The 15,100-nt window shown below is 32.9% G+C and overlaps 2 protein-coding genes across 2 annotated transcripts; one reads left to right on the forward strand and one right to left on the reverse strand.

Annotated features, from left to right (window-relative positions):
- Window positions 1–11,111: 11,111 nt before the first annotated feature.
- LOC132181851 (phospholipase A1-IIdelta-like) lies at window positions 11,112–12,377 on the reverse strand. Its single transcript, XM_059595082.1, has one exon. It carries the CDS (start codon window positions 12,375–12,377, stop codon window positions 11,112–11,114), a length of 1,266 nt encoding a protein of 421 aa, XP_059451065.1.
- Window positions 12,378–14,157: 1,780 nt separating this feature from the next.
- Window positions 14,158–15,100, forward strand: LOC132182890 (phospholipase A1-IIdelta-like; the record flags this gene model as incomplete). Its single annotated transcript, XM_059596257.1, is given in 1 exon segment — window positions 14,158–15,100. A coding segment is annotated over 1 exon segment (897 nt), but the record flags the coding sequence as incomplete, so codon positions are not given.

Genomic DNA, 15,100 nt, shown 5'->3' on the forward strand with positions numbered 1-15,100 from the left:
AAGAAAGCATACTTTGAGAAGACCTAGATGATGTGGTTAAGTTCAACCAAATCCAAGGAAAATGTTAAATCGGATTAAAGATCAGATTTGATTAAAGATCAGGATAAGATTTCGGATCGGGTTCAAATTCAGATTCTGTACACATCTCAGTATTTTGATCATAACTTTTCTCTCAATTGTCGGATGGAAGTGATTTAAACGGCATTGGAAGGCTAACTCAAAATACTACAATTCGTTGTGAAATAGGATTTTCCTAATTCGGACGGCTACTATGCCAAAATCGCCCCGCAATTAAAGGATACAAATCTGGAAGAATCCTATTCCGATTTCAAACTTCTATTTTGACAGGAGACAGACCTCCGAATTATCTAGGTTTAATAAGGCTTCTAGGACTTCCCAAAACCTATAAATAAACTTATTTGCATTCAAGAAAAGATATAGAATTCCAGAGAGCAAAATTCTACAGTTTTTCTCTTTTTAGTTTAGATTTTATTTTTATGTGGAGTTAAATTTTCAACTAAGGTTGGGGATGAAGCCTCACCGATGAAGAACATCAATACTTTTATGTAAGTCTTTATTTATTTGATTTTATTGGGTTTAATATTTCAATTGTTTTACTTCTTTTCAATGTGTGGAGTGATTCTTGGATATCTTTTGTGATTCAAGGATACACTTGATGATTTAAGATAATTTCACATAATTGATTGCTTGATTTTATTTGCCTAAATAATTGGATATCCCTTGTAATTTGTTCTACAGATACATTTGGTATTTCAATTAAGATTTGATATCTTTTGTGATTTACGGATACATTTGATAATTTAATTGATATTGGATTCCTCTTGTGATTTGCGCAATGAATGGATACATTGGATGATTTGATTAATTGTTGAAGCATAGTAAAACATAATTAAGATTTTAATTGTGAGAACTTCAGATTAATATTGATAAACATGGAAGTATGTTGTTATGATTCAGTGAGTATGAATTCTCAAATCTTAGTATTTTATCTCTTAGTTTATTTTAATTAGTTTATGTTTGTCTTTTAATTTCAAAATTCAAAATTCAAAACCTTTTGGAACTAGGTTAGGATTTAATTAGTTTAGATTTAAATTGCTCTTTCAAAAATGCAATTCTCTGTGGGTTTGACCTCGCACTTGCAATCCATTAAACTACAATCGATTTGTGCACTTGCAAGTTAAATAAATTTGCACAACAAATTTTTTGACGCCGTTGCCGGGGAATTGATTATTTTTTGAAACCAATTTATTTCTAAATTAGTTTTATTCTTCTACTAGTTATAATTATGATTTTATTTTTCTGCAATTTGTTTTGTTTTATTCATGTTACTAATTAAAAAAAAAAAAAGATTTTTCTTGTTGTTTTTTGTTTTGTTTGGCTTGTTTTACAGTTTTGCCGCAGCACCTTCCGCACACTAGCGCGATCGAGGGCACTCACAACATAGGCAGCAACTGCAGCAGTTCTGTAGATTTTTGCCAAAAATTTATTTTTGGTCATTTTTGTGAGTTTTTAAATTTTAGTTTTATTTTATTTTTTGTTAGTTAGTCGTTTTTTTTTTGTTTTAGTTTATTTTATTTAAAACTAAAAAAAATAATAATAATTAAAAAAAAAATTGGTTAATGTTTTGTGTGGGATATCTGCATGCTAAAAAGTGAGGGGAGGCATAAATTTTCATTTTAATGATTTTAATGCATCTCCTAGTTATAGGACACCAACTCCTACCAACTACCCTCAAAATTTTTACCCACATAATCTATGTTCATACTGCTCCAATCCTTATCATCATTATAGTGATTGTCCATCATGGGGACACGCTTCTAATTTTTCATATGAATAAATGAACACCAGTTTCTCCAGTCCAGGGTTTGATTCAAATTCCAATTATTACAACCCGGACTGGAGCAACCAATCTAATTTCTCATGGTCAGCTCAAGCTACAGGAAATTATGCTCACCAATTTGATGAATTGCACCATTGAGAATATCCGCAGTTCGATCATCAAGCTCAACCTCTTGTTTATCAGTCTACCACTCAAGTGCCACAGCCTGCACCACAGTCATCACTGGAAGCCATGATGAAAACATTAAAAGAAAAAGTCAACCAGTCCAACTCCCAAGCTATACAAGAGCTAAAAGATTTCACCAAACAAACCCTACAAGAACTGCTTCAAGAGCTCAAAGATGCAAATACTCATGCTACCGCAGGGATGGAAGAATGGATTGGCCAGAGTGAAAATGAACACCCATCTAAACATCAACTTGACCCAATGACTCAATATTGGGACAATGAGAGCATAGGGGATAACAATAAAGAAGAAGAGTTTCAAAGTCAGTTGAAGGCTTAAGGACACTACATCATTGATGAGGATGACTCCGGAAATTCTTATCATGAGCATATCCAAGCTACCTCCAACTTTGAAAGAGAGGAAAGTGCTACTAGAAATTATCTTCCTAAAGATGAGGAAATTGTGGATAACAAAGAGGAGATCGCAGAGCAAGTTGAGCATGTTCAAGTCACCACCACACTTGAGAGTGAGAAAATTGTTGATAACATTGAGGAGGAAGAAAAAGAAGAAGAAGTTGAGCACCCTGAGCAAATTGAGCACCATGAGAACAGTGAGCCCCAACAAATCCTGATATGCCTAGTGACATGGAAGTGAGTACTAAAGCTTATGCCTGCGTCGCTGTCCCTCTTGAGACACATCAAGAGCCCAAAGGTACATCGCCTGAATGTCTCAAAGAGCCATCTTATGTCAAGATATTCAAGGACTTGTGCACACAAGCACACAAATCTAGGAATCACTTTCCTAAGAAGATCCTTCGAAGCAAGCTAGTCTACATAAGATGGCGACACATCCTTCCAGAGTGCTATGAAGTTTTGAAGAAAAATGGGTGGAAGGGATTGGTTGGACATTCGCATGATCGGGGAAAACGCTGTAAAGTTTTCTTCCCCAGGTTATTTTCTGCACTTCACTTCACAAATTCTTTCTTTCATTTTTCATTATATTGCATTTCTTTTTATTTGTTTTTGTTTCTAACAGTAATTAATCTTTTGATGTTTTGTTTCTGTGAAAAAATATTGCTGTTAGTTTTCGTTGACAAGTGTTTTGGTGTTTAAGTCTAGGGGACGCCCTAGCCTTGTTCACACTCAGATTTCCTTACTTTCGGTAATGTATTTCTATACTATACATTGATGGCAATGTGTAATTCAAGTTTGGGGGTATGAAAAAACACTTTGTCTGTTTATTTTTATTTGTCATTTTGTGTTAAAAAAAATAAAAAATAAAAAATAAAAAAAATAAAAAAAATTGTGCTATGATGTTATCAAGTTTGAGTTAAATTGTAACTGTGATTTGCATTTCATTAGCTTGTTTAAAAGGTTGAACACATCATTATGTCATTAGGAGTTTGAGTCCTTTGACTTATTTTTGGGTAAAAGAGATTTCACTTGTTTTTAGATAAATTTTTATGGCACATTAGCATGTTTTCTGTGAGGTATGATGTTTGAGCTTAAGCTTGTTCTCTTTGAGATTTGTTGGATGACCTATTGATTAATAACCATTAGCTTGTCGCGCAAGATATAAAACAAAAAAAAAAAAAAAAGATCATGTTGAGTAACCGGACCTCTTGCCTTATTAAGCATCAAGTGTTACGTCAAAATGTGTGAAGTTCAGTGTTGATTTATGATATGGCTAATTTGACTTCGTAGCCTTTTTTACTTAAGTTAATAAGTCCTTAGGGATGTTCTACATCTAGTGCCCTAAAGCTACCTGGCTTGGGAGTCATTGGCCTAACACTTGTTATATGGGTCAATTAGAAAGTTTAAGGGAGTTAGACATTGCAGAGACTCTTTTTTTAAAAAATAATAATAAGGAAAAAAATGCATATCTTGCCTTCGTTGTTTCATTTGATAGAGATTTTTACAAATTTTATAGAACTTGTCTTGAGTTTAAGCTGAAAGCTTCATGATTGTATGTTAATTACACTTCACACATTTTAGAACATATGAGGGCTTAATTGTCCATTTATGAGTGATGTGATTCTGGATTTCCTTTTTATTCTGATGATGGTGTTTGCCTTTTTAAGTTTGCTCATGAATAAAAATCATGGTTTATGTGAAACTTCTTTCCTGTTCACAACATAGTGCTACAATGTTTGTGGGTATCATTTCTGTTAAGCCCTCATGAGACTTCACTCGTCCAGTAGGGATGCTTAGGGGTTTAAAAGACTTGTTGCATATGGTAAATGCAACCGACTCTCCCATGAAAGAGGATTTATGTTTCTTGCTTTCATTTTATTTTTCATTTTGTTTTGTTAAGGGACTAGCAAAATGTAAGTTTGGGAGTATTTGATAAGTGCCAAATATTGCATACTTGGACCCCTTTATTTACATTAATTAATCATTTACCTGTGTCGTTATTTAATATTTTATGTTAGTTTTGTGTTTTCAGTATTTTGTAGGTCGTTGAAGAAAAACTACAGCTTTAAAGGGAAAAATGTGAAGTTTGAAAGAAAACATACTTTGAGAAGACCTAGATGATGTGGTTAAGTTCAACCAAATCCAAGGAAAAGGTTAAATCGGATTAAAGATCAGATTGGATTAAAGATCAGGATAAGATTTCAGATCGGATTCAAATTCAGATTCTGTACACGTCTAAGTATTTTGATCATAACTTTCTTCTCAAATATTGGATTGAAGTGATTCAAATGGCATTGGAAAGCTAACTCAAAATAATACAATTCCTTGTGAAATAGGATTTTCCTAATTTGGACGGTTACTAAGCCAAAATCTCCCCGCAATTAAAGGATACAAATATGAACGAATCCTATTCCGATTTCAGACTTCTATTTTGACTGGGAGACAGACCTCTGAATTATCTAGGTTTAATAAGGCTTTTAGGACTTCCGTAAACCTATAAATAGACTTCTTTGCATTCAAGAAAATATATAGAATTTCAGAGAGCAAAATTCTACAGTTTTTCTCTTTTTAGTTTAGGTTTTATTTTTATGAGGAGTTAAATTCCCAACTAAGGTTGGGGATGAAGCCTCATCGATGAAGAACATCAATACTTTCATGTAAGTCTTTATTTATCTGATTTTATTGGGTTTAATATTTCAATTGTTTTACTTCTTTCCAATGTGTGGAGTGATTTTTGGATATCTTTTGTGATTCAATGATACACTTTATGATTTAAGATAATTTGGTGTTTCAATTAAAATTGGATATCTTTTGTGATTTACGGATATATTTGATGATTTAATTGATATTGGATTCCTCTTGTGATTTGCGCAATAAATGGATACATGGGATGATTTTGATTAATTGTTGAAGCATAGTAAAACATATCTAAGATTTTAATTGTGAGAACTTCAGATTAATATTGATAAATATGGAAGTATGTTGTTATGATTCAGTAAGTATGAATTCCCAAACCTTAGTATTTTAGCTCTTAGTTTATTTTAATTTGTTTATGTTTGTCTTTTAATTTCAAAAATCAAAATTCAAAACCTTTTGGAACTAGGTTAGGATTTAATTAGTTTAGATTTAAATTGTTCTTTTAAAAATACAATTCTTTGTGGGTTCGATCTCGCACTTGCAATCCATTAAACTACAATCGATTCGTGCACTTGCGAGTTAAAGAAATTTGCACAACAAGTTAAATAAATAAATCCTAACCTAGTTCCAAAAGGTTTTGAATTTTGATTTTTGAAATTAAAAGACAAACATAAACTAATTAAAATAAACTAAGAGATAAAATACTAAGGTTTGGGAATTCATACTCACTGAATCATAACAACATACTTCCATGTTTATATATATTAATCTGAAGTTCTCACAATTAAAATCTTAGATATGTTTTACTATGCTTCAACAATTAATCAAAATCATCTCAAGTATCCATTCATTGCGCAAATCATAAGAGGAATCCAATATCAATTAAATCATCAAATGTATCCGTAAATCACAAACGTTATCCAATCTTAATTGAAACACCAAATATATCTATAGAACAAATCACAAGGGATATCTAATTATTTAGGTAAATAAAATCAAGCAATCAATTATGTAAAATTATTTTAAATCATCAAGTGTATCCTTGAATCACAAAAGATATCAAAGAATCACTCCACACATTGAAAAGAAGTAAAACACTTCCAATAAAATCAGATAAATAAAGACTTACATGAAAGTATTGATGTTCTTCATCGATGAGGCTTCATTCCCAACCTTAGTTGAAAATTTAACTCCACATAAAAATAAAACATAAACTAAAGAAAACCTATACTAAAAAGAGAAAAACTGTAGAATTTTGCTCTCTGGAATTCTATATCTTTTCTTGAATGCAAAGAAGTTTATTTATAGGTTTAGGGAAGTCCTAGAAGCCTTATTAAACCTAGATAATTCGGAGGTCTGTCTCCCAGTCAAAATAGAAGTCCGAAATCGGAACAAGATTTATCCAGATTTGTGTCCTTTAATTGCGGGGGGATTTTGGCATAGTAACCGTCCGAATTAAGAAAATCCTATTTCCCAACTAATTGTAGTATTTTGAGTTAGCCTTCTAATGCCATTTGAATCACTTCAATCCGATATTTGAGAAGAAAGTTATGATCAAAATACTGAGACGTGTACAGAATCTGAATTTAAATCCGATCTGAAATCTTATCCTGATCTTTAATCCAATTTGATCTTTAATCCAATTTAACATTTTCCTTGGATTTGGTTGAACTTAACTACATCATCTTGGTCTTCTCAAAATATGCTTTCTTCCAAACTTCGCAATTTTACCTTTAAAGCTGTAGTTTTTCTTCAACGACCTACAAAATACTAAAAACACAAAATATTAAATAACGACACAGGTAAAGGATTAACTAATGTAAATAAAGGGGTCCAAGTATGCAATATTTGACACTTATCAATGAGCTAAAAGCTCTTAATGGGTCCATAGTCCCTGCCTATTGGGATGGGGTGTTCCCTGCACACACTCTTGATGGATACCACATATATGAGTGTGGAGGTGTTATCTCCTATGATACTTGGGTAGGTCTCTAAAGCACACATGAAAGCCATTTTATAGTATAACAACAAAAGATGTAGATTGAGTACGGATAAGTTTAAAACTCTTAATGGGTCCATAGTCCCTCCTTCTTGGGATGAGGTGTTCTCTGCACACATTCTTGATAGGGGTGCAAAGGCGGTTACGGTTAGCGGTTAGTGGCAATAACCGCTAACCGTAACCGCCCTAGCGGTTAGTAAATTTCACTAACCGCAACCGATAACCGCTAGGCGGTTAGCGGTTAGCGGTTAGTAGCCGGTTAGCGGTTAGTGAAATAGATAACCGCCCGCTAACCGCTTTTTAAAAATTGAGCTTTTTTTTTTGGCTTTTTGGGGTTTTTTTTACCCTTATTTTTTTTTCTTGTATTTTTAATATCTTCTTGTGCCCAATTGCTATAAAAAGAGCCCATATTGAAAAATAAAAAATATTTGACCCAAAATTTACATTTACTTGTACTTAAAAAAAAATTTCCTTAAATATTAAATCATAACTCGTTAACTTTTTTTTTTTAGGAAAAAAAAAAAATTCAACACAACATACAAAAAAAAGTTCAGAATTCAGATAACTATCACAACATATAAAAAATAAAAATAAAAAAAGTTCAACACAAAGCATATAAAATAAGTTCAAATAAAACATTAAATGATACAAATAGTCAAATAAAACATTAAAACTTCATCAATCTTCTCATTTGGTCCTCTAGCAAATCCTGTGGACATCAAAAGAAGAAAAGTTATAATATTAAACATAATAATATTAAGACACAAGCATGTACACATATCAAAAAGTGCTTAATATAATTGTATTGTAATTAAAATACTATGACAATTCAAAAAATAATAATCTTCGTTACTAACAAACCTCTAGGAATGAGATTGATTAGGTTTAGTTTAAGGTTAGGAAGAGATGAATATATATGGGTATTAAAACGACGTAGTTTTGGCTTGTTCAATTTTAAAAAATTGTTCAACAAATGGTTAAAAAAATTGGTCAAAAAATTTGTTCAAAAAATGGTTCAATTTCTTTTTTCATAAAATGGTTTAAAAATTGTCAAAATAGTGTTCAAAAAAAATGAAAAATATATTAATACTTAAATTGTTGTTATAAGTAATTGTTGAATCTAATGCTAATTGCTTAATTTGACATTTTATGAATCACATTGTCATTGTATATAAATATTATGATTAAATATTTGAATTGTCATTGGATCATATGATTAAGTGTTGATCTTATAAACTTACAAACAAACAAAAATACTTCAATTGTATTTATAAGTAACACATTGTTTAATCCAATGTCAATTACTTAATTTGATATTATATGAATCATATTGTCATTGTCATTGTACATGAATAATTGATTAAGTATTGGAATTGTAATTGGATCATATAGTTAAGTATTTATCTTATACATTTATATTATTCAATATGCATATAATATAACTATACATTTATATTATTCAATATGCATATAATATAACTATAAGCAATTATATATATATATATATATATATAAAATTCAAAATTGTTCAAAATTGTTAATTTTCTTTTTTTTTTTTTCTTTCAAAAAATGGTTAAATTTCTTTTTCTAAAAAATGTTCAAAAAAAAAACATTAATACTTCAATTGTGATTATAAGTAACACATTGTTGAATCTAATGTCAATTACTTAATTTGATATTATATAATCATATAGTCTCATTAAATTATATCATATGATTCATATGATTAATTATTTAAATTCTTATCATATTTACTTATAATCTTTTTTCTTTGAATTGAACTTAATATATAATGGTAAATGGCAATGTTCAAACTCCTAAATCCTAAATTCCTAAAGTATCTAATAATGCTTTAATTAAATTGTAGACTTGTAGTTATAAGTAACATATTGTTTAATTCAATTGAATCGATTGTGATTATCATTGTACATGAATCATATGATTAACTTGTAGACTTATGACTTATGAGTTATGTCATATTATATATGTATTATTTATTATTATATAATCATATGATTTAATGATCAAATCATCATGTCATATAATCATATCAATTATAGTGATAATATATAAATTACTAAAATTATAATGATAATACATTAATACTTAAATTGTGTTTATAAGTAACACATTGGTCATTATTTAATCCAATGTCAATTACTTAATTTGATATTATACGAATCATATCATCATTGTACATTAATAATATGATTCACTTGAAGTCTTGAATAAAGTATTTGAATTGTCATTTAATCATATGATTAACTATTGATATTATACGTTTATATTATTCATATACATATGTAGACTTATATAGACTTATAAGTTTATAACATACATTGGAAATAAGTCTCTAGATATTTAATTGTTGTATTAGTATGAATTAGTATACTTATGAGTTATGTCATATTATATATGTATAATTTGTTATTATATAATCAAATGATTTAATAATCAATCTCATGTGATATAATTATATAAATTATAGTGATAATATATTAATACTCAAATTGTGATTTAATTATTTTTTTTAAAAAATTGTGATTTAATGATCAAGTGATTATATGATATAATCATATAAATTATAGTGATAATATATTAATACTCAAATTGTGATTTAATTATTTTTTTAAAAAAATTATGATTTAATGATCAAGTGATTATGTTATATGTATAAATATTTTTATAATTATAATTATAAAAATATATTATATAAAAAGGCGGTTAGCGGTTACGGTTAGTAAACCCAATAACCGCTAACCGCTAACCGCTAGGCGGTTATGGCGGTTAGGCGGTTAGCGGTTAATGCGGTTAGACGGTTAGGCGGTTAGGCGGTTGGCGGTTATAGCGGTTAGCGGTTAGCGGGCGGTTAAAAACCGCCCGCCTTTGCACCCCTAATTCTTGATGAACGTCACCTATGTGAGTGTAGAGGTGGTGCCGCTTCCTATGAAACTTTGGCAAGTCTCTAGAACACTCATAAAACCCAGAGGCGCATGGCCTGTATTAGGCGCCAACCCACTATAGAACAACCCAATTTTCTTTATTTGATTTGATTTGACTTTTTGTTTATTTAATTTGATTTAAATTTTTATTTTTGGAGAAAGTTATGTGGATGATAAGTTTGTTTAACTTATTGATTTGGTCAAAAGAGTTTAACTCTACCACGATTCATTAAGTTCCTACTTATTTATCCTAGGTGTGGTTAAAACTTTCGGGTATCACATCGATACATGCTTTCAATCTCTTTTTATTCTAATGTTTGTAGCATGTGGGGGATTGTTATAATATTTGTTACAAACATTCATTTTTCAGTCATTTGAAAATGTTTTATCATTTGATAATATCTTCACGAATTTTTATAAGAAATACAAATCATCTTTAACAATTTTAGTTTATAACCGTTTGTATTTATTACTTGGTTATGAGATATAACTTTTATGACCATTTATATCTATTACTTGGTTATGAGTTATTAAATAAAAATTAGTTTTAATAAATTTTTACCGTTTTGACCGTTACTATTTAACAAGTTTTATTGTAGTTTGACAATTTGATTATTAACAAATGTTTTATCGTTTTTTAGTGTTATGACCATTTGGTTATTAATTATATAAAGAAATAAAACATTCTCAATCCTATGGTAGAGTGAGTTTGCAACAAGAAAGAAAGAAAGGCAAACTCATTTTCTTTATAAAAGAGTTTTGTCCTATTTTAGAAGATCAATTGTATAGAATTCGATTATATTCAATTTTTATTTTCTCTTTGCGGTTTTTTATCAAGAAAATCAAAGAGTTGTTCTACTAGTCTTCATTACTGGAAGTGCGTCCTTAACGAAAGTAGATGTTATAGTCTAATCCTGAAAAGTTGCGTGTCAAATGATCTGATCGCACTGAGTTATACATTCTGGGAGACACGAATCAACCTTTAAGGACAATGCTCTTGCGTGATTCTATAGCATTGTGAGATATTTTCATACTCTACTTTTTATCTCTTATATTTTATTTATTTTATTGTTAATTTTCATATTGTAATTATTTTATATCAATGAGAATTTGTGCATAACTAAAATTATTTCGAACAATTCGTGATTGGGTGGAGCCAAAACCCAATCGCCATTGTCATCACGCACCATCCCTTTGTTCTTCTCCACCCACCACGACCCTGGAATCAAGCACTCATCCTTGAGAAAATCAGAGAATTTGTTGACCAAAGCCAAACTCCTCTTCACCTTCAGCTCAAAATCACCATTCTTCCCGTTCCAGCCAGCCACCACATGCAACATGGCCTCCAAATTATGCCAGTCACTCGGATTCTTGGAGTCCTTCAAGCTCGGCGACTTCCTTGTATCTATCACCAGCTCGATCCCCGTGTCCACGTACCCCAACCACCGCCCCGGATAGTGCGGGATCACGTCGATGGTGTTCTTCACATGCAGAACCTTCAGATTTGTGTACTTGTTGAACCTCTCATTGAAAGCTTTATTCCCAACTCGCGGGCACGCGAAAACAATAGCCGAAACCGGAATATCGGAAACCCCATTCTCGACAAGATCGAAAGCGCTCAAGACCGATAAGCTTGCGCCAAGGCTGTGCCCTGTTAATGTGACGCTTACATTCTCGTCTTTGTATTGGTGGGTCAACTCCTTGATCTTGCTTAGAAGCTGTGCTCTTGCGCTTGTTTTTGTGAAGGGTGACGTGGGGTCGTCTGAGGTGTAAATGGTAATCCAGCCCCTCATGACTTTTGGAATCTTTTCTCTCCTTAACGGTTTAACAGAAGAAAAACAGAGAAGTTTTTTCGGCGCTTTTTCAGGATTGTTTGGACGAATCAATGACATGGCAGATGCCAGGTCAGCACCCAACACATCAATCCACTCGTAGCTCCTTGTTGTGCCGCGCCATGCGACGTATATTTCACGGCGGCCGAGGGCGCGGCTGACATCGTCGGAGGTGACGGCGATGTAGCCAATCCAGTTGGACTCGCGGTCCCAGGATTCGCGGGAGTGGGAGTGGAGAAGAAAGGCTTCGGCGTTGCTGACTTTGGCGGTGGCGTAGAGGAAGGAAACGACTTGGTAGTCGGAGGGGGCGTCGAACATGAGGTTGTGGAAGAAGGAGGCCTTGCCGTAGCGGCTGGAGCCGCAGTACTTGGAGTTTTGGTCGTTGTTGAAGGCGTCGTAGGTGGCCTGGCAGAGGTCGCCGCAGCGGAGGATGAGTTTGCGGAGGGAGAGGTCGAGGGGGTCTAAAAGGCCTTCCCAGTTATTGCTGCCCAGGAGTTTAGGCCATGTAATTGCTTCAGTTCCGTTCATGATCGTAGACTCGTAGTGGAAGGGAGGGGAAGATTTGTATAATGCAGATGGGCAGATGAGTAGGTGTATTTTGTTGGATTATATAAAAGAATTGAAACGATGAAGTCAATATTATTATTATTATTTATTTTTCATTTCTTTAAAGAAGCCAGAAGGTAGAAGGGAAGGTGTATTGGTCATTGTCTGCTGGATCCCCTTTACATGTTGTTTTAATAACAGCATTTATGCTATAATTTAAGTAACGGTTAAGAATGAATCTCTCAAAATCTTTTTTGATTTTCTCTTTCCTATTAAAAACTTCTCAAAATAAGTCAACTTTGAGATTCAATCTTGACCGTTGCTTACATTTATAGCATACATGCTGTTATTAAAATAACATCATATAAACCAGATCCCTAGCTCAAACCCTTAAAATACCCGACAATAATAACAGCATGTATGCTGTTATTATTGAATGTCAAAGTTGACTTATTTTGAGAAACTTTTAATAGAGAGAGAAAATGAAGAAATATTTTGAGAGATTCAATCTTGACCGTTATTTAAACTACAACATGCATTCTGTTGTTTTAATTACAAAACCAAATTAAACAATACTTATTTCCTATTTTTTATCATCAAATCCTTCAAGTTTGGAGGGCTGACTGGTTCAGGACTTTTGGACATTTTAAGAAAAATTTAAAACTATTTCGTCTCAACAAAGTATGCAAAAACAAAAATTTCCATAAAAAAGACTCATAGAACTTCTAAATCAGCCTCCTCCTTTAATCCTCATATTCCAGGAATCAATTCCCTCCTTCTTGGATTTTTTTTTTTTTTGTTAGAAAAAAAAAATGAAAGAAGGAAAAACCCTTAATACGAATTGGAATGCACGCATGAAATAATTAATGACATGGCAACATGCAGAAACATGGATGAACCACCGTCCACCAACCTATCATAACCAGGCGGCGTCAACACGTGGTAGATTCACAGTTTCATTTTGCAATTTTTTAAAGAATAAAGAGTCGGACATTATTGTAATCGGCTTTTCTAGTCCAAATAATACTTGATGGATCTCCGCCCCTGCATCTTAGCTGTCCGGGTTACGATTTGACCCGAATGCAACCGGCCTGCACTTAAAAAAAAAAAACATTTTTATTGATTTCTTTAAATTTGATTTTTTATAAAAAAAAAAAATTCAAAAAAAAAAAAGTTATTTAACAAGCTCTCTATTCTATTTTAAATTTAACTTTGATCAACAAGACTTTCCAAATACAAAAGTGAAAGTTATTTAGTTTTAAAGCATCCATATTGAGCACTTCAAATAAAAGTTGAACTAGAAAAGAAAAACTTACTTTTTTAAATTTGAAGAATCGCTTTTAAAATAAATCAAATATCAAACTCTCTATGTCTTCATTTACTTTAATCAAACATTATTATTTTCTTATCTTTTAATTCTTTTTTTATTCTTGGTAGATGAGAGAGAGAAGTTATAAAATGAATATATAAGATTAAAAAGTTAAATAACTTTTACTTTTTGGCACTTGCTATTTGAAAAGCCTTATTGAATTTGAAATAGAACAAAGAGTATGTTAAATAACTCTTTTTATGAGTTTTTTTAAATTTTTAAAGAAAAATTGAATTTAAAAAGCTCAATAGAGCTGATCTTGTATATTCATTTTCCTTTATCGCCACCCATTTTTTATCCCCCAAGAGACATCTGTATCCAATTAAACAACACAAATTCCGTTCCTTTCTCCATCAAACCTTAGAAAATCTTCCTTATCTAAATGGGAAATAATCCAACAACATACACTCTGAGCCCCAAACACGCCCCCGCCGTGACGATGAACCCAGCAACCGAAGCAGCCGAATCAACAGAATGGTCTCAACTCCTCGGCAGCAATAACTGGGAAGGTCTTCTAGACCCCCTCGACCTCTCCCTCCGCCAGCTCATCCTCCGCTGCGGCGACCTCTGCCAGGCCACCTACGACGCATTCAACAACGACCAGAACTCCAAGTACTGCGGCTCCAGCCGCTATGGAAAGGCCTCATTCTTCCACAAAGTCATGTTTGACGCCGCCTCCGACTACCAAGTCGTGTCCTTCCTCTACGCCACCGCCAAAGTCGGCCACCCTGAAGCCCTTCTTCTCCACTCGCAGTCGCGCGAGTCCTGGGACCGTGAGTCCAACTGGATTGGCTACATCGCCGTCACCACTAACGACGTCAGCCGCGCCCTGGGCCGACGCGAAATACATGTCGTGTGGCGCGGGACGACAAGGAGCTACGAGTGGGTTGATGTGTTAGACGCTGATCTCAAATCTGCCATGCAATTGATTCGTCCAAATGCGCGTGCTGAATTTGGCGATGGCGATGATGGTAGTAGCAGTAGTGATAGCCATGGTGATAATGAAAAGGTTCCAAAAGTCATGAACGGCTGGCTTACTATTTACACCTCAGACGACACCAACTCACCCTTCACAAAGGTCAGTGCAAGAACACAGGTTTTAAGCAAGATCAAAGGCTTGATACAGCAATACAAAGATGAGAAGCTAAGCGTCACATTAACAGGGCACAGCCTTGGCGCAAGCTTATCGGTCTTGAGCGCTTTCGATTTGGTGGAGAATGGGGTTTCCGATATTCCGGTTGCAGCTATTGTATTTGGGTGCCCACAAATTGGGAATAAAGCTTTCAATGAGAGGTTCAACAAGTATACAAATCTGAAGGTTTTGCATGTAAAGAAC

The sequence above is a fragment of the Corylus avellana genome, chromosome ca5 (genome assembly GCF_901000735.1).
Source record: "Corylus avellana chromosome ca5, CavTom2PMs-1.0".
In the NCBI taxonomy this organism is placed as follows: Eukaryota; Viridiplantae; Streptophyta; class Magnoliopsida; order Fagales; family Betulaceae; genus Corylus; species Corylus avellana.